At 38.6% G+C, this 25,087-nt stretch overlaps 2 protein-coding genes and 1 long non-coding RNA gene across 7 annotated transcripts in view; 2 read left to right on the top strand and 1 right to left on the bottom strand.

The window, feature by feature from the left end:
* LOC131423869 (uncharacterized) overlaps positions 1 to 954 on the top strand; it is a 57,788-nt gene extending 56,834 nt beyond the window's left edge. Inside the window, exon 3 of the long non-coding RNA XR_009225978.1 lies at positions 753 to 954. This is a non-coding gene — a long non-coding RNA (uncharacterized LOC131423869). The remainder of the gene's footprint in view (positions 1 to 752) is intronic.
* Positions 1 to 25,087, bottom strand: part of Macrod2 (mono-ADP ribosylhydrolase 2) — a 2,042,921-nt gene that overhangs the window by 27,702 nt on the left and 1,990,132 nt on the right. For all 5 annotated transcript variants that reach the window (XM_046434337.2, XM_046434346.2, XM_046434363.2 and 2 more), the window contains one exon: positions 1,444 to 1,521. In XM_046434337.2, the coding sequence (XP_046290293.1) occupies positions 1,444 to 1,521 (78 nt within the window). The remainder of the gene's footprint in view (positions 1 to 1,443; positions 1,522 to 25,087) is intronic.
* Positions 7,196 to 10,189, top strand: LOC124086298 (protein CDV3 homolog). The gene has a single exon (XM_046434387.2). It carries the CDS (start codon positions 7,196 to 7,198, stop codon positions 8,003 to 8,005), a length of 810 nt encoding a protein of 269 aa, XP_046290343.1. The 3' UTR covers positions 8,006 to 10,189.

Genomic DNA, 25,087 nt, shown 5'->3' with positions numbered 1-25,087 from the left:
CAAAGGAAATGAAATTTGTATGTTAAAGAGACATCTTTGGGCTGGGGCTATAGCTTAGTGACAGAGTGTTTGCCTAGCTGATATGAGGCACTGGATTCAATCCTCAGCACCACATAAAAATAAACAAAGGCATTCTGTCCATCTATAATGACCAAAAAAATTTTTAAAAAAGAGACCTCTGTACTTTCATGTTCATTACAACACTATTTACAATAGCTAAGAAATAGAAGTGTCCATCATCTGATGAAAATGCAATATGTGTACACAACAGGATACTACTCAGCCATAAAAAAGAATGAAACCCTGTCATTTGTGACACTGTGTATAAAATGGAGACCATTACATTAAAGTGAAATAAGCCAGGAACAGAAAGACAAGTTCCACATGATCTCACTCATGTGGAATCTAAAAAAGTTATCTCAGAGGAGTTGAGAGTGGAATGGTGGGCTGTAGGGGTGTATCTGGGCTCAGAATCTTTAGATGTGATTGTGGTTTGGATATGTAGTGTCCCCCCAGTGACACATGCATTGGTCCCCAACATAGCAAAGTTTAGAGGTGAACTTTTTGGAAAGCGATTGAATCATGAAGGTTATTCTCATCAGTGGAGTAATCCATCCATAGCTGAATGGACTACTGGGAGGTGGCGGAAACTATAGGGTGATGGGGCACTGTTGGAGGAAGTAGGCTATTTGGGGCATGCCCCTTAGGGACTATATTTTGTACAGATCTCTTCCTTTCACTTTGTTTTCCAGCTGCCATGAGCTGAACAGCATTCCTTCATGATGCGTTTCTGCCAGGATGCTCTTCCTCACCTCGGGCCCAAAGCAATGGAACCAGCCAGCCAAGGACTAAAAGCTCTGAAACCATGACCAAAATAAATCTCTCCTCCTCGAGGTTGCTCATCTCAGGTGTTTGTCGCAGTGACAAAATACGGATCAACACAGATGCCTTCAAAATTACATGCAAATAAAGGATGGTTTTTGTAAATTTTTAAGGTGCCCTTAAAGAGTCACTGTGTTTTTGGCAAAGGAATCTGTTGTGATATAGTGAGTTTAACAGGGATGGTCCAAGAGCTCATCTGGATAAGCTCAAGGGCTCATCTGGATGCCAAGTGAGGCCTGGGTAACTACAAAGCAAGCACCTTTTACAGAAGTGAGTGATGTTTCCATGAAGGACCAGGTCCAGCCGTGGCTTTACCCACTGGTGGCCTCAGTATTGCAAGGTATGTTTAAACCAAGTCATGTGCTGTTTAAAACAGTTAGTGGTAAAAAGAAAAAAGGGCTGCCATTATTTTTTATTATTTTCTAGTAATATATGGCTTTTGAAATTTACTTTGTTCTCATTGAATATGTTGATTCATAGAACAGAGAGCTCCCTTACTCCCAGATCACACAGAAAACATACCACATGTATAATCTGAGCTCAGAAAGCTCAGAAACTTACCATCAGGACCTGTAGTGTTTTCTGTGTCACTGGAGCCTTGACTTTTCACAGACTCTATAGGTGTGTCCGAGACTTGAACTGAAAGAGGGGAATAAGACAGTCCCTGATTAATAGAGAACTATAACAGCCTGACTGCCAATTGTTCTGTCACCCTCCATTGCCCTCTTAAATTTAAAAATACTCCTGGGATTCAACTTCTTTTGCAGAGAAGGTTAAAGGAGGAAATAGTGGGTTGAGTTGCTAGAATACTTTAAAGCCATCTTCCAAGTTCTTTTTAATTTGTGAGAGAATCGCAAACATACATACACACAATTTATTAAATCAGAAATCAGGTAGCATAAAAGAAAAAAATGTGGTTTAATTAGCACAATGTTCAATTTAAATTTAGGATACTCTCTATGTGTGCATCATTTAACCTTTTATTATAAAGAAAAACAAAACAAAAACAAAACAAAAGCCTCTTTTGCCTTAGGCATGCCTGAAAACTGAAGAATTCATTCTCCTGACACTGAAGGATTTTCATTGTTGTTGTTATTGTTCCAACAAATGAATGACTTATTGCCTCCCTAGGAGACCTTAGCTGTTGCCATTGTGGATTGTGGAGTATCCAGTCAGAAATTCTGGTCATTCTCTATCAACTTCAAAAGTATGCCATCCATTTACTGTGCCAGACGCAATAGCCGTTCTTAGAAGTGACAGGATGTGTTTTAATATTAGGAGAATTTTTCCATATACTCAAAAGGACAATCATCTCTTACTTTTTAGTTAACAATATCTATTATGTTTTCCTAACTTAAAGAATAAGGATATTGGCGAATACAGATAGAAGTAAAACCCTAGAAAAATAGTCACTTTACATTATTTTCATACTTCTTTTAAACAGAGGTTAAATTCATTTTCATTATGTGAATACAAGAGCAGAGATGATGTTAAATGTGGTGTGCCTGCTGGTGAGAATGATGCAAGGATGGGAAAGATCCAGTTTATAACCTTTTCAATCTTTTCATTATGGAAAATGTGTGCTCTTGGTAATGAGTAACTGGAGCTCACAGTCCAGAGGTTTGACTGAGAAGTGACTGAGCTCCTAGCCCAGGTGGATGGATGGTAGGGAGGTCAGAACTTGAAGACAAAATAGCTGCACAGTGGGAAAAGACAAAGAAAATAATTTTAGATTTGAGGTCTAAAGTCAAAGATGATTTAAGTGGAGATGCCCCAATAGACTTTTACATTGAGTGTAAAGGAAACTGTGAAGTAAACATGTAGGTATTGAGAGACATAGAATAGAGTAACATCAACGATATGAGATTACATAAATCAAGAAAATGATAATATGAGAAAGAGAATATAACTCCTAAAGCCCTTGAAGGATTACAGGAAAATAGCTGTCCATGAGTTCTTTCCATTTAGTCCCTGAGGATGAGGTTGGGAAAGGGAAAACAAAACTTAAAACTTCCAGCTGAACTTGTTAACACTATGTCATATCCTTCCTTACACTGCCAATTCTAGAATTGGCATCAACACACCCTTTTACACACAATTACAGAATATACTGATAGATATAGGCTGTGCTATATCTGACTCAAAACATAGAAGTAATAAGGGAAAAATGGGAATATTTTATTTCATAAATGTAATAAGTTTTTTTTTTTTTGTAGGGGTGGGGAGGTACCAGGGATTTGAACTCAGGGGCATTCGACCATTGAGCCACATCCCCAGCCCTTTTTGTATTTTATTTAGAGACAGGGTCTCATTGATTGAGTTGTTTAGCACCTTGCTTTTTTGCTGAGGCTGGCTTTGAACTTGAGATCCTCCTGTCCCAGCCTCCCAAGCCACTGGGTTTACAGGCAAGCACCACCGAGCCCGGCCATAATAAGGTTTTGGATGCAAAAATACCACAAGGAATATTTTTTGAGTTACAAATTAAATATTAATATTTGTGTTTTATCAGAGGCAAGGGGTTAATAATAGCAACAATATGAGCTTCTAAAAATAGAAACAAACTAATAGGAAAATGTGTAAGAGGCTTGATAGGCAATTCATAAAAGAAGTAATAATGGCTTGTAAACGTGTGAAAAGATGATTCCCTTTGCTAACAGTGAATGAAATGCAAATCAGAATTACAGTGAGAAAGATTTCTGCTTAAGGTTGACTGTCATGTTTCAGAATAACCCTCTTACCATGAAAAGCTAGAAATGCTGGACAGATTATTAAAAACAATTCTTTTAAGGCACCAGAGAGCCATAAATACAGAACAAACTCAAAGAGGTGCAAAGGGTAGCTGACATTCTACCTATGTCAACAAACTGAAGACAGCTTCCAAATGTTTTTGAGGTTTAGGGGAGGCAAAAATTAAAGACCAGGGCCCACCAACAAAGAGGTACTCTGGTAAGTAAGAAAACAAAACAAAACAAAAACTTCAAGCCTCAAGTTATGCCTATGGTTTTTCAAACAAAATGTCCTGCATCAATAAAAAAATACCTGGCATTCCAGAAGTACAAGAACAAATCACTGAAAATTGAGAATAAAAAGACAACATATAGACACATATCAGACATTCAGATTTTTAGACACAACTAAAATAAGATTAATGTGTATAAGAAATTGGATGCCAAATTGAAAAAATTTAATAGCAAAGAAGTTTATCAGAGAACTGAGCCCTATTCATGTCAGAAGAAAATTCTAGAACTGAAAAAAATATCATTTAATAGGGGGATTTGATAGTAGGTAGACACAGTTGAAGAGGGGATTAGGAAACTGAAAGATAAGGCAAAGCCTAAAATACAGGTAAAAAACAGATATAAGAAATAGGATTTATCCTTTGTGTAATGGGTCAAATGCAGTATTTTAAGAGATAATGACAAAATTAATGGATGATGTAATATCAGACCACTATTTCAAGGGTGTTATAACACTAAGTAAAATTAACACAAAACAAACCTCGTTTGGGCAAATCTTCATAAAGATTGTTGAAAACCAAAGGTGAAACTCAAATTATCTAGGGAAAATAATCATTCATTTTAAAATAGCAACATAAGGCTTGTAGATAAGTTTGCAACAAAAATAATGGAATTCAGAGACAATACAATGGAATATTTTAAGTACTAAAAGAAATTAAAACTCTATACCTTCCCCCCACCAAAAACAAACAAACAAAAAAACTCATCAAATTTGAATTTGAAATAAAGAAAAAAATACTTCAGGAAAAAAGAAAACTTATCAGTAGATTTACACTGAAAGAATAGTTTCCACTACTCAAAAATAAATTCCAGGTAGACTTAAGAACTGATTGTAAATGTAACATAGATAAAGATCTGTACATCATTAGACAAACATTTCTTTTCAGGACAAACAAAACACTAACCATTAAGGAAAACTCTGGCAACCTGTAAAACATTAAAATTAGCAATCTTAAATTCATCAAAACGCAACATAAGAAAGTGCAATGGCCTCTTTCACAGAATACCTAAAAAAAAATAAATATAACATAAAAAGAGAGTACCCAATTGAAAATGAGCAAGATACACTTGAATATACAGGCATATTTCTAAAGAGGATATTTTGGTTTTTCACTGGATTTTTTAAAATGACTTCTACCAAATCTCAGAGCATGTTAAGGCCTTCACTTTTTTTTTTTAACTAGTAAAATAACTATAGATTCTTTGACTCCTTACTTCTATAGGATGCCATCAGAATTAAAACATTGTTACTTTTTATAAGAAATGATTACTATGGAAGGAAAATTAATAAGACTAATTCTACTTAAATATGGCTTCCTTGACTTTCTTCTTAGGGTCCTTGTTTTTGATGGGATCAAGAGGAACCTGTGGCTAATTGACTCAGGAAATCCTTCAATCAATGGGGAAAGCCCTTTGGCAGCATGGAGAACTTTCTATCAAATAGGCAGGATGCCAGTTTATTACACGATACTCAGTGAAAAGGAAGAATGATAAACACTTTTAAAGGTGAAGAGGAAGGGAAAAGTTAGGAGAAACAGAGAAAAAAAAAATTCAAAAGGCAAATCAGAAAACATTAAATTCTTAAAATGCTTGTCCTATGCCTGTCCTTTTAACCTCATTATTTTACAATGGAATGTGTGAGAAGTCTAAGGTTTTGCACTGTGATGAAACATAATTAACATGAGATGCAGTGACAAGTATGAGATCCAAAACAAAGAGAAGAGCAGAAATCAAAGTTGTAGCTCTATCTACTACTGCATTCCTGAAGCAGAGTGAAGCAGTGTCTATTAGATCCACTTTCAACTCAAGGTTTGTCTGGTAGGTATTTTTTAATTTTATATCTTACGTGTACAATATGTGTACATGTGCCACGAATATGTGCATTGGCATGCCGTGTAAATTTGCATAGCCATATGTATATGTGCACAAGTGTGGTTGTGTATTTGAAAAAAGGGAGAATGAGAGACATTTGTTTTTCTGACATGCATGTGGAACTGGTATTACCCTAACGGCTACTCTCCTGCTGGGCTATGCAACTGAGTGCCCCAGAGAAATGAGTCCATTTGGCATGGACAACAGAATCTGATCAAAACAAAAAGTGCCTGGACAGCCTGACCCTCCCCCCATTTTGATTGCTGCTGCTTGGAACACAAACAATTTCAGGGTTCCTAGCAGGAGATAAAAGATGCTAAAATTGAGCTTGGAACATTTGATACCATTTTCAATTACTTCTCAAACCTTTGATTATAACAACCTTTAGTAGGTCAGTGACATTGCAATAAATGAAGCAGGTCTTTACACAAGATGCCAAGATATATACAAAATGCAGGTATTCCAGATTTTAAAATATGTAAGCACGGAAAGATATCAAAGGATCCTTTAAGATGTTCTGAGATTTGTATTGATGGTAAACTTCATACATCAAATAGAATTGCAAATAATTATTTCTCAGAATGCAGTTGTACTGGTGAAATGATGGGTGTGGTGCTCAGGGCTTGTGTTCAGATTTCAAAATTACTGTAATTAGTATTATTATTCAGGAAGTTTCACTTCCAATCTGCAACCCTCAGCGAAGTCTACTCCACTGTCCCTTGGTGTTGGGTTTGGCCATGAAATTTGCTTTGGCCAATGAAACGTAGCTAACAAACCCACTGAATGTATGTTTAATGGGCTCAGTCCTAACATCGTTTCTTATAGCTATGAAATTACAAGCATGATTTATGCTTGTTTTGTAAATACATAATAAATGTGCTAATCTCTTATTACCTAAAATCATCTACTAATCAATAACTGATTTGGTCTGAAGCTTTGAGAAATTGAATTAATGTACACAGCTCCATAAACAGTCCAAACCTCATTGACTTTTAATGGTACACAATGGAAGAGCTTAGGACATTTGTCACATACATTTAACTCTCAAGCTCAAACGGAAGAATGCTGTTACTCCACATGCATAGATGCCAATTTACAACTTAAGAGACTTTAGTCCTTTTTAATCTACTGATTGTTAGGGAAGATGAGCTCAAATAGACCTTTTACAATATGCCAAGTTCACTATCTGGGTCTAGAATCCAAGGGCAGCTAAGTGAAAAGAGATCAACAACCAATTTAATGAGGAAGGACAGAGTGTCAGTGTGAACACAGGACTTGGAGAGGGTTTGAATTTCTCTGCTACAGTATGTTATAATGATATAAACTGATCTGATAATCAAGTCACCAACACTATTTAAAATCATCTTGAAAAAAGTCATTCTTAGCCGCCGGCCCCACCCATCCGGGCCGAGGAGGCGGCGGCCATGGCCGAGATGGAGGAGCGGAGCCTAGACAACTTCTTTGCTAAGAGGGATAAGAAGGAGGAGCCGAGCAGTAGGGCGGCGAGCGCCACAGGCGCGGCGGGCAACGCGGGCGGGAGCAGCGGAACGGCGGGCGGCGGGCCGGGCGCGGGGACCAGGCCGGGCGAGGGGACCAGGCCGGGCGACGGCGGGACGGCAGGCACAGGGTCCCGGCCGGGCGATGGAGGGACCGCAGGCACGGGGGCCACGGGCCCCGGGGCCGCCACCAAGGCCGTGACGAAGGATGAAGATGAATGGAAAGAATTTGAGCAGAAAGGGTTTGATTACAGCGGACTCAGAGTTCAGGCAATGCAGATAAGTGAAAAAGAAGAAGATGACAATGAAAAGAGAGAAGATCCAGGTGATAACTGGGAAGAAGGAGGAGGTGGTGGAGGTATAGAAAAATCTTCAGGTCCCTGGAATAAAACAGCTCCGGTACAAGCGCCTCCTACTCCAGTAGTTGTTACAGAAACCCCAGAACCAGCAATGACTAGTGGTGTGTATAGGCCTCCTGGGGCCAGGCTAACCACAACAAGGAAAACACCACAAGGACCACCAGAAATATACAGCGACACACAGTTCCCATCCCTGCAGTCCACTGCCAAGCATGTAGAAAGCCGAAAGGATAAAGAAATGGAGAAGAACTTTGAAGTAGTAAGACACAAAAATAGAGGTAGGGATGAGGTTTCAAAAAACCAGGCCCTTAAACTTCAGCTAGACAACCAGTATGCTGTGCTTGAAAATCAGAAAAGCAGCCACACACAGTACAATTGAGGAATGGTCTTTGCTAACCCTTCTGAGGTAACTAGACCACTGCTTATCACCATGAACCTTTCATCTGATCTCTGTTGGACCTACAGCAGCTGATGCAGACCCCTCGGTTTAAGTGACTGGCTCTGTTGCACTGTGGAAGTTTAAAGTGTCACAACTGCTCTTTATGTATACTGGATTTAGGAGAGCTTCCATTGTTATATAAATGTGTGGACTAGATTCATCAGTGTTATTTCATAATTGCTCTGCAAATACAAAAAACCAAAACCTGCAGCAGTGGTCATTTCAAAAATCTTTTTATGTTCAGATACTGAGCCTTCGTAAGGGTTGACTACCTCAGATTTGCTGCACTCATTGTGGACTTCATGTGGATCACAACTTCTGGATAAGAAGGTTACAGCTATTAAGGTGTCGATATGAACCTTGAAACCAGCTCTACTGGATTCCTATCAGAAATCCTGCAGAAAGTCAGCCATCTGGGTTCTGATCTACTGTAAAAGATGAAGATTTAAGTGACCTTAATTAACCTGTCCTGTCCCCCACCCTAAGGAATACTCTGTAGTAGGCTGTGGCTATATTATACGTCCTGGAACATGCCGCTCAAAAGAACTGTGTTCAGATCATCTATGTAGGGCTGTGAATTATAATTTAAGTTTTTAGTTATAGTCTGAGGTAAACTACAAATTGAATTCAACCAAACTTGGGTCTACCAAGTGGGAAAAGGGGTGGGGGAGGGAATAATCTCATTTCTCTTAGTCATTTTTTATTTGGATAGTGCTTTTTCTGTGTTCCACATTAAGGCCTTTTTTGCTTTGATTTGGAATAAGTTCTTTGACAGCATATTGCTTGGTTAGGTAAGTAACCTGAAATATGCATTAGAATTGTGAAATGTCTCCTGAATTTGCCAATCCCTGGAGTGGAACCAAATAGCCTTTGACATAAGGGACAGCAAATGCTGGACACTCTACTTCAGGTGCTGCTAAAGCCTCCAATCAGGTCTAAATTTACAGTACACTGCTGTGAAGACAGCGGTTTCTACTCAAACTAAGGGATTCAAGCAATGTGAGCAAAACCACCCACAATCCATTTAAGTGTCCTGGATCTTGTATGGGTGTTGATAAGAGTTCCTTACATACCTGTGTCCAAATTTTTAAGGTATTAAAACATTCTAAAGATACAGTGATTGTCCCCACTAGCTCTGTTACCAGCCTTTTAGAGTGTCTCTAATAGTGTTCATTTAGAAAGGCAGGGCAAAAGACAGTGATATAGCCCTGCTGTTTTTAATAATTACAGCTTAAGCTATCCACTAGTACTTAGTCCTTAAAAGGGACTTGTGGAAGTGCCCCAGGATTACTGAGACATTTCTTTCTACCTAATGAGACAGTCTAGCAAATTTCCTAGTTTTATATCTGTGATTCAGTAGAAATATTTGTAGTGGTGTGTGACCACTTGATGCAGAGCCTGGGTTTCTCTGTAATAAATCCATTCACCAAAGGCAGGAGTTGTGGGCTTGCTGCTGGCAGGTGTGAAGTACATGAGTGAAGGCAGCTGTCCTGGTGTGGGGCCATTCTCTGTAGGAGTTTGGTCTTGGTGAATATGTTGGTGCAGGAATTGGACTTTTAGGAGGGCTATAGTATCTCCTGACAGGACCTGCCTACCACTTCTGGGCAATAATGTTGGTATTTGAGGTGGCAGGTAGGACAGCCTGCCTTCTGATTTATTTGGATGAGTAGCTGAGCCAGTTGCGGGGAGGTAGGATGATTAAAGGAGACCTTTAAAATTCTTGGTTATACTGAAGACATGATTTGGGAGCCAAAAACCTTAACAAGTAATCTCTTGGACCCTGAGCCACATATTTTCCTTAAAGTATGCGTTTTTCCCACAAACTTTTGTTGGGTTATATTGTTGAGGAATGAACTGAGATGAATATGAGGTGGTTTTATTTAATGGCATACTGTACTGGAAATTTTGAAGACCTGCAGCAGACTTAAATTCCAACTCTTGTTATAATTTTATAAGAGATTGTGAAATTCTCAAAATGCATATGAATCAAGTTTTAATATACTGTATGATGGGTTGATGAGGCTGTCCATTATACCATTTCCTTCTTTGGATTCTCAGGCATGGTTTGGCAGTGCGAGAACTCTGTAACATTAACAAATTCAATAAAAAGTAAATATATGGAAAAAAAAAGTCATTCTTAAACTATACGGAATCTCAGAAAACATTGCTTTTCAGTATTTCTTAGCTTTCTTACATTCTGTGTGAGAAACAGGTAAATATTAAAGTTATAATGTTGCACTTGTTTATTCTGGCTTTGAAAAAAGACCCCTCTCAATTTACTAAAGGTAAATTGGTCTTCCATTAAAAAAAAAATCACATTTCAGATATAAATTTTTAATATGTCTATTTTTCTTTCAGTCTTTACATTTTTTATTAGAAATGGGCTGTAAGTGCCAAAATGTATTGTTTTTCATTAAAAGTGAACATTTAAATTCTTTAACCATAGTCACTCAGAATAAATTGGATGCTTTTAATCCACCATCCTGCATTTCAAAGGTCTCTTCTGATTTTTACCTTTTCATTGTAGGGTGTCTAGATTCTTCCTCTCCTTCTTTTCCCATCCATCCTGCATCCTTATTCTTTCCCTTCCCCTGCCTTGCTCCTCTCTCTTCCTCTCTTCCCTCTTCATTTCTTTGCCAGATTTTGATTCATTATTATGGAGATCTTCATGTTTTATGAAGATTTAATTAACATAAATGAATTATAATTTAATGCAATATGGATCAATTTTTTAAAGGCATGCATTTATTTCTAAATACAAATAAAGATAGAAAAAATCATGAAGCATAATCCTTAAATAAGACTAGTGATGTTAAGAAACAAAACACTTTCACATAACTTTAAACTTCTCAGAAAAATGCTAATGAAAAGTGACCCTGGACAACTCTCTTCATGTTACATTTTTTTTCCTATAAGCCTTCCAGAAAAAAACAGTGCACACAATCTAATCTTTTCCAGTGGGTTCCTCTCATCTCTTCATTTACATAAAACACTGATCATGTTATATTTTCTGCAGTGTGGCCTTTTCATAAATGTAATGTATACACACTTCATTATTTTAAGTATTAATATTAGTACATAGATTACTATATTTTAATAATTTTAATGCATATTTACAATATATATTTAATGTATATCAGTGATCATTCCACAATAATATATATTACTATCTTATTGCATAGATATGGATATACTATACTTTTCTTTGACCAGACCAGTATTGGTAGACAGGATTGGTAGATGTTTCTATACTGTTTATTTTACAAATGGCTGCAGTGAATATTCTTGTGCTTAAATCTTGGCAAAATTTTGTGAACATTTCCCTAAGATAAACTCTTTATGGATTTCTGGATCTAATATATGTACATCTTTAGATTTCATAGATGTTGCAAAATTGCCTTCTGAAAAAGTGAGAGCAATCTGGGACCCAATTAGCAGGGCATGAAAATGTTTTCTCCATAGTCTCCTAGCATTAAATATCCTCAAACATTCCAGGGAGAAAAATGGATAAGTTCTTCCAGTTCTGATTAGTATTACAATATGAGTGAGGTTTCTTTACTTTCCTCTTTTTCTGGTTCTCTGTTTTTGGTTTTACTAATTTTTCTTTTCAGTTGTTTATTTTGTTTCCTTATTAACTTTTAAGTATTCATACATTAAGAAAATTAAATTTCTTTGTGCAATATGTTACAAATATTTTCTCCTGGATTGTCATTTGTCTGTACTTTCTTTAAGATTTTTCTTTAAGATTAAATCAGTATTAAATATTTCAGGTTTTTAAAATGGGATGCCAACATAACTGGACAATTTATTAACTTTTCAGAGTTGTGTTTTGGGGTGAGATTTCTGTATGACATTTGGAAAATGGTTGGCCCATTAGATCATCAATTCAGCAAATTTTAACCTTTTTTCTTGGGTTATGTTTTCTTTCATTTTTGTCTTCTACATGCTTATTTATTTGTTTCCTTCCTGCATTCTCTCTGTTATGGCTTAAATGTGTGTTTTTGGGTTTTTTTGGGTGATGAGCATGGCATGTACATCCTACTTCTGACCAGTATCTGTGGTCCTCCTGGAGCTGCCTACAGGAAGCATTTTCTTTTGGAAGTTTTCTTGGGGAGAATTAAAGCAGCCCAAGCATCTACTTATGTGATCTGTGTTGAATTTCTCAAGTGTGGAACATATCTCACAATCACCCAGGTTCACCCCACTTTGCACTATTGCCTGTCATCTTGCAGGGGAGCTCTTTGCGGGTTTGAATTTTTTTTTTTTCCAATTCAATATAAGACTCAAACTTTTCAAGAGAAAGACTTAGTCTGGGAAATTTTCTATTCTCTTTTGCTTTTTTCTTTCATCTTTTCAAACTGAAAAGCGACCAACTCTGCAGACTCCAGGGGGAAGGCGTTATGGGAGAAGTTCCTTCATGGAAGGAGGGGTCTGGGGTGGCACCTCTTCCCTCTGCTTCATGCTCACACTAAGGTCTTGCTTTACGTATTTTCTCTTATTTTCTTTTTGATGAAATTTCTGGTTGTGTGTGTGTGTATTTGAAGTTTTTGTTAAAGACAATTAGTTCTAGGCATTTGTTATTGGTCTGCCTCTCCTTTTCCATTTTCTTCCCAGTAGGAGATACTGAAATGGAGAATTAGAGCCAGGTTTTCCTGTCTCTCTGGAGAAAGGAGGAATAAAAGGTGTTCATGGCTGAATTTATGCTCTTGTGGAAATTCCCCTGGGCTGCTCCTCTACTAGTTGAAGAAGTAAGTGGTAACTTATTCAGGATTATTTCTGAGCATGCAAAGATAGGAAATGTGTTGGGACAATACGAGGTTCATTCCTTTTTCATTTCTGGAAAGTTCCTTTCCTTTGCTGGTTACCAGCCCTTTCTTTTGTTTGATAACTGTACTTTTTGTTGATGTTTTCTTTTTGCCTCTCTGTCTTCATGTTGTTATTTTGGGAGGCGAGTGAGGTTTTGAAATGTGACACCACCTTAAGCCCAGTATCAATTGTGCATTCTTGATTCTGGTTATTGCTACGGATGTCACACGTACCTGGCCTTTGCCAGCAGTTGGTTTCAAGAATATCCTCGCCCCCCATCCCCCGCCCCACCAAACCAAACAAAACAAAATAAAACTGGAGATTAAACCAGGGGTATTCTATCACTGAGCTACTTCCCTAGCCCTTCTTAACAGGTCTTGCTAAATTGCTAAGACTAGCCTTGAACTTGTGATCCTGCCTCAGCCACCCATGTCAAGAGTATTTCTTGAATGGATTTTATAGATTGAATGTTTTTTCCCTGTCCCCACATTCATATGTTGAAGTCCCAACCCCTAATGTTATGGTACTTAGGGCCGTTATGAAAATGAAGTTAAATGGGACCATATGGATGGAACCCTAACAGGGCGTTCTCCCTCTCCCTCTCCCTCTCTCCCTCTCCCTCTCCCTCTCTCCCCCTCCCCCTCCCCTCTCTCTGGACCAAGTGAGAAAGCAAACTGCCTATGAAACACAGAGTAGGCCCCTAGCAGAAAGCAAATCAACTAGCACTTTGTTCTTGGATTTCCAACCTCCAGAACTGAGAAACCAATTCTTGTTGTTTAAGCTAGTCAATCTATAGTATTAATCATGGTAACCCAAGCAAACTGATACACTTCATTTACACTTAGTCTATGGTCTTTGGGACAAAAGTACAATGAAATTTTAAAACATTTGTTATTCGGCCATTTTGTCTCCAAAAGTCCCAGTTCTAAAGCTGCTACTTGACCACTGTACCTCTGTCATTTGGACAAACACTGTAGACTTCTGTGACTCCCTTTGCCCTATCAGGTAATGAATGATGAAGCTGACATACTTGTGGAAAATCTGTGTGTTTCTACAAAAGACCCTTCCATGGCAGCACACCTCTTCATGTATCAATTGGGAATATTCTATCCTAATCAAAACCCAAAGCTCCCCTTAGAAGATGAAAGGCAGGATGGTAGTGGGGGGTGGGCACGAGACCCCAATATGAATAAATTCTTTAATCAGACGACATGCTTTCCTCTGGTCCCTTTTTAGAATGGCTGGGAAATGCTTGAGTTTTTGTCAGAATGGCAGTCGATTCTTTTCTACAGAGAAACCCAATATTGAGGGAGAAAAGAATAAAAAGTCCACCAGATATTTCAGAGCCTATCATGTGTTGAGACACAAAATGCTGTGAGGCACACCGCTGCCCTCCTGGAGTTCACCAGCTAGCCCAGACAGGAAGTCATCAACCAACTGACTGGGGGGTGGAGGGGTGTGCTGTGAGCTGTAGAGGCACAAAGCAGAGTGAGCCCTCTGTTCTGTGGGAGATGAAAACACCTTAGGCGGTGGAGGATAAAGTTTGAGCTAGAAGACATTTTCAACTGTTTTACACCCATGCCAACCATTTAGATAAGTAGAAAGACCTCCTGCTTATAAAGTATCTGGAGAACTCAGTTCTTAACATCTTCAACCAGATCCCCTTGGGCCTGGCCCCTTGTACCCCTCCTTGTCCTCCATACTATGTTGTCCTCCCTCCCTGGAAGTATAAAAGTAGTGTTGGCCTCTCTGTAAGTGGTCACGAACCCTGAAGCCCTCCCAGGTATCGTCACGTTTGGCTTCCCTAAGCTGGATTCTGATCACCTCCCACACATGGGTTTTTTTTTTCTTTCCCTTTTCCAGGCCCCAATTAAGCATCCTCACTCAGCCTCATTATGCATCCCCCATCCCCAGGGCTTGGCAGGAATGAGGACTATAAGGGGGCCCTTCTCTGCTGGGGGCTGCCAGAGCTCCTCTCAGATCAGGATCTTTACAGCAGGAATAATACAAATTGGGTGTCTTTAAAACTCCCCCCCTCCCCCCCACACCATCACACACCCTTTGTGGCTTTTGTTTCTTTACTGCAACCAGCAAAATCTATGCACAGCAGGGTCCTGGGGTATAGAGATTTTTTTTTTTTTTTAAACAAGAGTAGTCTCTTGATTCTTTTACCCTAATAGGGCTTTATCTATATAAAAAGACACACAGGGGGCAACTTTGGTTTTTTCAATGGTTCTTTATGTGAACTCTTTCATAAGGGAAGAATTTACTGATAAAAATAACGAAAACTAAATTCTCAGAAACTATATACACACTTATGGCAGAAGGCACCTCTGCTGCTTGGGTTGAGACCCTGAATGATTACAGCTAAAGCTCTTCAATCAGAGATAATTTAATTCTGTTCCTTTTTAATTATGCTCTTGTTTCCATTCGATTTTTGCCCTTTCTTTTTTGTATTATATCTTTCCTAAACAGCGTAATTTGTTACAAACATTTAATAAAACCTAGCACATTACCTAATCCACGATCAAGGCACTACAAATCTATTCCCAGAAAGAAAACTGCATCTGTGCAATAACATGCAGGTTCAGAGAAGCACGAGAGGAAGGCTGTCCGGGGGCCCTGAACTGGAAGTAAGTGTGTTCAGTTCTGCTAAAGCTAATTCCATCTTTGGTCACAGCCCCTCAACACCAATTCTTTCAGCTTCAAAGAAAAATGATAGAATTTTTCCTACTAGGAGACATTTTCAAACACACCTGGTATTAAACTGAAGCCCACTGTTCACTCAGCTTCTCATCACAAAGCCCCATCACAGATACTGGGATCTTAATCTTTCAATTTCTTTGAATTTAACCATTTGTATGACTTCTGGTGTTTGCACCACCAGAGCAAACACTTAAACGTACACACACACACATACATACACACACACACACCTACCTCTGAAAGACTATTTAGGCCACATTCACTAAGCACATAACAAATTGTTCTTAGAAGGCTTTCGCTAAAGAAAATTCAGTTACCTGTGAGGAATTATGTTTGCCAAGGCCTTCCTCTCTGTTTTAGATTATAATCTTATGAACCAGTGTTCATGTTGTCTTTCTTTGTCTGAATAAGAATGCTTTCCTTGTGAAATATTTTTCTTTCCTTGACCATTTTTCAGTTCAGCCAAGCACCTGGACAAGTGTGAACACTGGACCTAGAGAAGTGTCCCAGCTGCCCCAGACCACCCAGTGATGAGGCTGAGACCAAAAGTTCTCCCAGCTCCACTATCAGCCCACACTAGTGACAGTGGGGAGATGGATGGCCCTGCAGAAGCAGATGAAATGGGGTTAAAATCTGGGAGATGGCGCCCCTCCCCCAATTCTTTCATAGACCTACACCTGGTCAATTCTAATTCATTTGAAAGCAGTGGATTCAAATGCCTTCCATGTCTCCAAGATGTACTAGGGGAAATGCAGTCAAGTTAAAACTGATTCACAGTGAGGAGGGTAAGGTCTTGTCATATCAGGAATGTCTCTGTGGACTGCAGTAGTAGATATGGTCCACAGTGGTGCACCGACATTCTCCCCTCCACAGGGCTGCATCACACAGACCACATCTCTCTGTCAGGTTAGAATTAAAGCTGGGTGGTTTGCTTCTCCTTTTTAAAATAAGTTTCACTCTGTACACCCTGGAAATCTAGGTTAATGTCACTGTAGAACTCTTAGCACTGTGCCAAGAAACAGATACTACAAATGAGGCTTTATGGCTTCCTTGGACAGACGGAGAGTCTGAAGACCCAGGAATAAAGGTGGTTGTCAATACAGAGCAGAAGGATCTGTGATGCTCTCGATCTCTCCAGGACCCAGGACCAGCCCCTCTAAGAACTGACCGTCCTGGGCTGCTTACTGCCCTCCCAGAACCCTGTAGTGTTGAGCATCTTAACTGGTCTGTTCCTTTGAGCTTGATCAACTTCTAAGCTGGATTTTGATTTTGTCTGGATTGCATGTCTTCAGGTACCCTGGTCTCTCCCACAGTCACAAATCTTTACTTGCTCTAGGATTTGAAAATGAAGGGATGCTTAGCCCTCTGTTTGGGCTTTTGCCTCTCAGACTGTCATGGATACTTCTAGTAGTTGTCAAGCTGATTTCATTCTCTGTGTGAAAACAGCATCTTCGATGAGAGAATGGGCTCTGGCAGTACTGAATAATGGGCCCCGCACCTGCTTTATCTCTTGACATTTAATCTCTTGTTCTAGGAGACAATTCAGGAAACTCTCCCCATAACAAAAAAACAAAACAAAACAAAACAAACAAACAAAAAATAGCATCCAGAATTTTCCTTTCAGCCACAGAAATCTTAATCCTTCTTTTTTGTTCATGTATTTTTTTACCAAACTAGAGATCCTGTCACATAACCTCTTCAGTAAGATAACAATTCACCTTTGAGGAGGAGGCAATCCAATTTTGATTTATTGATCATAGGACACAATGCTTTTCTAAAAGAATAAAGTGAAAAAGCATAGACCAATCCATATGTGATTGTCAAATAAAAGCCTGAAAACCAGGCTTTTTTAAAGGGGGGAAAAACTCAACAGGCTTCATTTCTTTCCTTTTATAGAATTAGAGAGAGATTTTTCCTTGTTAAAAAAAAAAAAAAAGTTTGAAAATTCAAAATGCCGCAAGAGACAGGAACATCTCCTTTGCCCTGATCTTCCTTTGGGCATATGGGAAGTATTATACAAAATTTTCCCTTCAATTTCAGCTTTCAGGTTTTGTTGCATATAATCTGCTTACTACTTAGCTCTTTTCAATAGAGCATTGTTTTGGTGTCATTGTAAACCTTGGAGAAAGAAAGATGACAGTTTTCATATAGCAGGATGTATCCTTCATTCTTATTTTTTTCTCTTTAAAAGTTCTTTTTTAGTTGTATACAATACCAGGATACACCCTGACAGAATCACAAAAGCATGGAAAGCAACCGCTCCCGATTCTGTTCCCCAGCACTCCCCTCACCCCAGCTTCGCTCTCTCCACTCCACTGATTCCTCTTCATTCCATTTACAGTTTACTTTTTTTTTTTTTTTAATTAGCGTCCTGTGGATACATCCAATGCTGGAACCCAGCATGCCACATCTGTGCATGCACATACGAAAGTTTGGTTAGATTTGGTCACTGTTCTCTCCTTTTCCCATCCCTTCGCCCTCTTCCTGAATTCCTTTTGTTGTAGACTTCATTTTTAAGAGACAAATATGTGGTGGCTTGTGTGCATGTGTATACAAGCACATGCCTTGGAAGAAAGGAAAGGAATACTTTCTTTTTAGAAATGTAATGTAAATTTAAATTCTGTAAAAGAAAGGTTGTATCGATTTTGTGGCTACGTTGTTACTACTGTGTTTTATGGACTTGAAGACACTTTTCCTCCACTTCTTCACATAGTATGGGGTGGGGGCTGGAGTTGAGATGAATTGAACCATCAATTGCTTCACAACTGCTGGATTGAAGCCAAGTTTACACACAGGATTTACATTTACTTTTTAGTGACTGGACAGCATTACCAATTCCAGATCACTTAAATTACATTTCCTGAGATTTCTAGGGACCACACTAGTAGTATGAATTCAAGACACAAATCTTCATGATTAGCTCTAGCTGTGGTCTTAATTCTTAAGGAAGACGTGTTTTAAAACTGCTATTCATCAATGGCAACATTAAGACACCCAACTCTCCTCGTTTTGTGGAGTAGGTATTGTTGATGTCTAGGCCATCTCACCACTGGACCCACCTCTGAGTCCCTGTGTGGCTGCGTGATAGTATTCTTATACTGAGAGTTTTCCTCTCAATACCCATAATTCTTGCATCTCTCTGTGTCCACTAGTATCATCAGGGTAGCTTGTTTAGCCAGTGGAGAGGACAGCCCGGGCATCCTGAGCACATGAACAACTGAGAATCATTTGCTCTTCCACCAATGAGGAAAGTGAGTCATTGGCTCACACCCCAATTTCCCTATCCATGATGAGGCAACTCTGAGGTGTGTTCTACATGGTTCATTAAAGGGTCCTCGGTGGAACTGAGCTGCCATTGCTGACAAGGATAGTCTTCCTATTATCTGCTGCACTCCCTCATTTATGTTTCCTGAGAATGTCTTCCAGGTAAACCATCTGGATCCAAGATCTGCTTTAGGAGGGACATACTAAAGCACTATCCCTTATATGGAGCTCTCTGTTCTGAGATTTTCTTTCTTACAATATATAAGAAAGAAAATTATATATATATATATATATATATATATATATATATATATATATATATATATAATTATTCTTACAATTGAAGGTCTCTCTAATTTCACTAGCACATTATTAATAGAAAAATTAAACTTCTGGGATAACATAAACATGTTGAATATGCAAAATGAATCATCAGTAGCGTTTCCCCTAAAAATCAATATCAAGTTTTAAATAACTTTAATGTTCTGTCTACCCGGATTCAATTAAGCTAAGTTGACAGATGCATGCATCATATTTTGGATCTTGGGTATTATCATACAGTTTACAAGCCATTATAGAAAATAATGGACAAATAGTTTTATTCTGGTAGTTATTTTACCCTTTAGAAAAGCTATGTGTTTCGAGGTTTTTCAAAGAAGCTAATTAGTGAAATGGTAGCCTTACTGATTCATCTAATTTCTTCTAAAGCAACTCATATCTGCATTGGACTCAGGATGATTACAAAATGCAGACTTCCAGCTTCTTAATAGTATTGAATAGGAATCTGTGGTTGGTAGGACCTGATATTCTGCATTTTAATAAACTGCTTTGGTCATCATTGTCCACATGGAAGCTTGAGAGTCATCTGCTTACTGACTGTTTCTCACTAAAATGCAACTTAAAAGATTCCTACACCTCTTCTAGTATGTATGTGTAATGTATCAACTACAAGAAATTGTATTTGTAGCATAAAGCTATAGCAACATTAAAAAATGAAACCTTGAAAACAGCATTATCTAAATAACATGACTCTTGAAAAATAGAAGGGTATCGGGAGAGGCAGGAGGGGAGTGTAAGAGGAGGTATTGAAGAGTAAAATTGGTGGAATTATGTAATATGCATGTACCAATGTGCCACAATAAAACTCACCACTGCATATAATTAAATGCACCACTTAAAAAAATAACATGACTCTTCTTTTTGCTAAAGATTATAATACCCATAATTCCAGACAGAAATTTCGGAAAGGCACTTTATTCATTCATTCATTTAATCTAGAACTTCTTATAAATAATTTCCTATAGCTTGTTAGATTCATTCATTTTTATAATCATACAATCTAACTCAATATAAAGGATTGTCAAATCATGGTGGAAAGCATGAATTTGAGCTGTGCATTTTGATTCTGCTACTTACTGGCCAATTATGGTTGTTATTGAACCTCAATGTGATTCAGGGTCCTAATAAAACAACCCCCCCCCAAAAAAAAAAACCCAGCTACCTCATAGGTAAGTGATATATAGAATGAGGCACTTTGGGCGCTTAGTGGTGTATTTGGCCCTTTATAAACAATTATGAGAAAGTATTTCAGTATTGACCAAATTCACTACCCATCATGTCAGGGAAAGATACAGAGAACACAGGCAATAGTGATGCTCCTGGGTTCTGGAGCCAGATTTGCCTGGTTTCAGGCTTGGGTCTCCCTTTGGCTGTTAAATGCTGAACAGGTGACACCACCTGTATCTCACTGCACACCTCTGCTTCCCTTTGGCATCTGTATGCTTTATTCTTCAATAAACCCATTGCTCTCCTGTCTACATATCATTTTCGGAGGACTTACCCTACACAGAAGCTGTATGAATGTGTTTTTTAGGATGGGAGCAGAAGCAGCATGCTGTTATTCTGAGGGGATAATCAGCACAGCTGGAGGGAAGGCAATAGCTGATGAGGCAGATCCAGGACAGAATGGGATCATGAGATCATTGAAGGCTTGGGCAAGGGGCAGACTGGGGAAGAGAGTTTTGCTGCTCCTATTCTATGCACATGAATTATTGCAACTTGCTGAGGCTAATACTTATTTTCATCCCTGTGAAGGGTGTTGTCATAATTTAAGTGAACGTCCTCCCAGCTTATCACTTTTGATTAGAAATTAGCCCACCAGAATGAGTCATGGCAGAAGCGTTGACAGGAATAGAGGACTGATTCATCCAGTGGATGATTAAGCTACTGAGACAGCTTTGTTAACCTACCAACATCAGTAAACTTCATTTTTCTGTTTTCTAAACAATGTAATTTGATTACATTTCAAGTACTGTACTTCCTTATTTTCCTACTAATTATGTAAATTATGTATGTAAATTAATACGGAAGGAAGATAGACTTTTGTTTGTGAAAAAGATGGACAGACCAACCAGGGCTGGGCTTTGGGTTGATTTTCTGGTGATGGGAAGGTATTCCTTCCCCCAGTCCCACCTATTCATGGTATCGGTCTTATAGTCAGTGTCAAAGGTCTTGGCTGCAGTTAAGATCCAGTAGTTAACTAAGGAAGAGAGAAGTTGGTAGACTTAATAATGAATTTTAGTCAAAGTATGATACAATCAATGTCCTCCTCTATCAGTAACCTCTGAGCCCAAGTGTCTATTAAATCATTCCGCATTCCTTACCTAGCAAAGATTCTCTGGGCATCTACCCCATACCAAACTATGGCTAACAAAGAAAGAATATATGTATAAGATTAAGTCTCTGGCCTATAAAGACTTGTGTGACTAAAATTCAAAGGGATTAAGAATTATTCTGGGATAGTAGAGGGTATCTAACCAATTTTAGGGGAATGGGTAGAATTAAGAAGTGGTTTCAGGGAGATATTTTCTGAATAAAATATTATATACTGGCTGAGCCTCGGAAGATGATTGGAAGTGGCCAGAAGAATCATGGGAGGAACAGCAAGCACAAAGGTCCAGAGAAGAGGGTACATAGCCCAACAAACGATCAGCCAGTTGTCATTGTAGTAGTTCAGGATGGATGGAGGTTAGAGCTCAGCATGTGTGAGTGAGTGTGTGTGTGTGGGGGTGTCAAACTATGAAGCCAGAGAAGCAACAGGGACAAGCCCTAGAGGAATAGGAATGCCATTTGAAAGCCTGTGATACCCCTGAAAGTTTCAGTCAGTACGTAGCGTATCAGACTAGTATTTTAGGAAGGTTAGTCTGACTGCTGAAGGAGAATGAATTTAAGGTAGAGAGACTAAAAGTAGGAAAAAAACAGGATGGAAGCACTTTTCTTGCTGTGCACAGAACTGGGCAATTTCTCAGTTTCTTAAGTAGTTAGGCAAGGACTCATGACTGCGCAGAAGCCAATGGACTGGGATCAGGAGAGAGAAGTGCTACTTCTGGGAACGGCACCTTAAACAGGCTCTCGGGTATGGACTCCATGTTCCCTGCCTGCTGTCCTCTGCCAGGCCATAGGCAGGGGTTCTCAAACTTGACTGAGCATTGGAACCACCTGGACAGTTTATAAAAACACATTTCTGCATCTTATTCCAGAGCCTGTGATTCAGCCAGTCTTTGGGGGCCCTGGCAATTTGCACGTTTGAGTTACCAGGTGATGCTACTGTTTCTGACCCAGGATCTGGTTACATTTTAGAACCCAAGGTCTTAATAAAGGCACAATTATAAGATATATGAGACTGTGTGGAGCAGTTTCTCCTCCCCCCACTCAGAACCACTTGGGATTGTGAAGTGAGCAAGAAAAACTCTTTTTTCTTACCTTAAATTATTTATATGTGGAGGTTAGTTGTTCCTGCTATTTGAGTACTCCATACAAGAGGCACTAGTAGAAGACACATGTCAGAAAAAGTCCTAAGGTGTGTGACTGTTCACATAGTTGTGTGTATGGTCGAGTTATGTTTTTCAGAACTAGATGGAATACAAGGGTATTGAGGCTCACCTTCCCTTCCCCTCTGTATCTGTCCCACCCCAGGACTTGCTCTGCCTGTTCAGATGTACCATGATCAATTGTTTAGTACATGGCTTAGCAGAGGAAATACCAAACTAAGTCTCCTAAGCCAGGAGTTCTCTTTAATATCCTGAAAGTACCCAAAGTGTTACATGAAATAAGTTTTTCAAGAAATACTGATTATAAGGAAATTAATGTGTCAAAGAGACACATGTTCTTATAGCACTATTCATAATTCAAGAAAATGAAATCAATTATCCATCAGTGGATGAGTGAATAAAGAAAATGTGGTATATACACAATGGAGTAGTATTAAGCCTTAAAAAAAAAAAAAAGAATGAAGTCCTGTCATTTGTGGCAACATGGGTAAGCCAGGAGAATAGTAAATAAAATAAGCCAGGCACAGAAATAAAAAAAAAAAAAAAACTGTGTGATCTCACTCATGTGTAGAATCTAAAAAAGTTGATCTCATAGAAATACAGAGTAGAATAGTGGTTACCAGTAACCAGGGAGCGTAGTAGAGAAGGGGAATAGGATGCGGTTGGTCAATAGGAATAAATTTACAGTTTGATAACAGGAATCAGTGTGTCTATAGTACCATAGGGTGACTAGAATTAATAACAGTATGTTGTATATTTCAAAATACCTAAAAGAGGATTTTGAATATTCTCACCATAAAGAGATGACAAATGTGGCAATGGATATGCTAATTATCCTGATATGATCATTACCCATTGTGTATATATATTAAAACACTCCATTGTAACCCTTAAATGTGTAAAATTATTTGCGAATTTAAAATAAAACCACCAAGATGTCTTAGTAGACTCAAGTACACAGGGGGTGAATGAAGGTGATTGTCAGCGTCCTCTGCATGGGCTGCCCCTTCCACAACATTCAGCTTGTCCCCACCCCAAGGCAGCTAACTCAATGCTGCTCATGCGTCAGGTCTCAGCTTAGCCATCACTTCTATCAGCACAGCTACTCAGATGAAATTCTGCTGGTTGCCCTTGTACCATCCTTTGCATTATTTAAAATAATCTATATTGATATATGTATCTTACTATTTACAACCGATTACCCTAAGTTAGCTTGCTTCTTTTCAATTTTCCAAATTTCAGTTCTCTTTGCATTCTTGTAAGACAGTATTTGACTCAACGGTTAACCAATGAATCCTGTGGCCTACTTCTATGACTCATTAAAGTAGTTGATGAGTGATGCTGAGACAGTGTCTGGCCCTCAGAATGTGTCAGTGATCTTGGAATTTGATTTATTGTTCTACTGAAGAGATGAAAATGAAAAATATCCTCAAGGAAGACTTTTTAAGCCAAAGAGCAGAAGGTCTAATATCAACACAGCAGAGACCTGAAGCAAGAGTAAGACTTTGTAATTGATAATGGAATGACTAGATAATGAAGGAATAGAGAAAATAAGTCATAAATACAGGAAACTCAGCCACAAAGGAAAACATGGTGGCTTGAAGTGGGGAGGCAATAATAGTAACCATTGGCTTTCAAGACAATAAAGATTTGTATATGCTTGAAGTCCCAAGGGAAAGAACTAGCACAATGCTGGAAAATTGGAAATAATTGAGGAGAGAGTTTTGAATGATAAAAAATACAAAGGAACTCAGATGCAATATGAAGATTAGTTCTTGGAAAGATGTCAAGAAATGAGTTGAGGAAGGAGCATATGTCTGGTTAAAGTCAATTTTGATGGACAAGATAATTTCCATCTTGTTGTATTTGCCTTTGATGACCTTCATTTTCTCTGGAAAATGGGAGACAGGACCATTTTCAAGGAGAGAGGATTTGGAGACTAATCAAAGAGAAAATGGAGGAAAGTTTGGAATAGCTACAGTGTAAAGAGTATGTTTAGGCATTCAAAAAAATAGATGATTCAGTCACAGGAGCTATTAACACAGCACATCAGTAACATTACTTTTTATCCTAAGGAAAAAAGGAGCCATTAAATTTCTAGCAACAGAAGCTTGGTGTTTCTCTGAACTAGAACATGAATTGATGGTCTCATTGTTATATTTCTTTGACAGCTAATTCTAGGCACTTAATTTCTCTACATCTTAACTCTCCTTTGTACTCTTCCTCAGAGGGCTTCCCCTGGTCATTTCATAATATTCAATTTTTAATATTTTTAGTATTTTACTTTCTGTGATTCATATTCTCCATCACTCAAGTGATACGAACTTGGTGAAGAAGCCTAGGGCCTTTCCATGTTAGCTTAGGAAACATCTATGAAATACCAATAGGTACCAGAAGCTGTGGGAGATGATGGGAA

Source organism: Marmota monax, unplaced genomic scaffold (genome assembly GCF_021218885.2).
Source record: "Marmota monax isolate L192 unplaced genomic scaffold, Marmota_monax_Labrador192_F-V1.1 WCK01_AAM20220418_F8-fsc00005, whole genome shotgun sequence".
In the NCBI taxonomy this organism is placed as follows: domain Eukaryota; kingdom Metazoa; phylum Chordata; class Mammalia; order Rodentia; family Sciuridae; genus Marmota; species Marmota monax.
The sequence above is the reverse complement of the archived record's forward strand: the minus strand, read 5'-3'. Positions and strand labels throughout refer to the sequence as shown.

What these genes read in the sequence shown, in the direction of transcription:
- LOC124086298 (XM_046434387.2), top strand. Translation starts at nt 7,196, where the DNA reads ATGGCCGAGATGGAGGAGCGGAGCCTAGACAACTTCTTTGCTAAGAGG.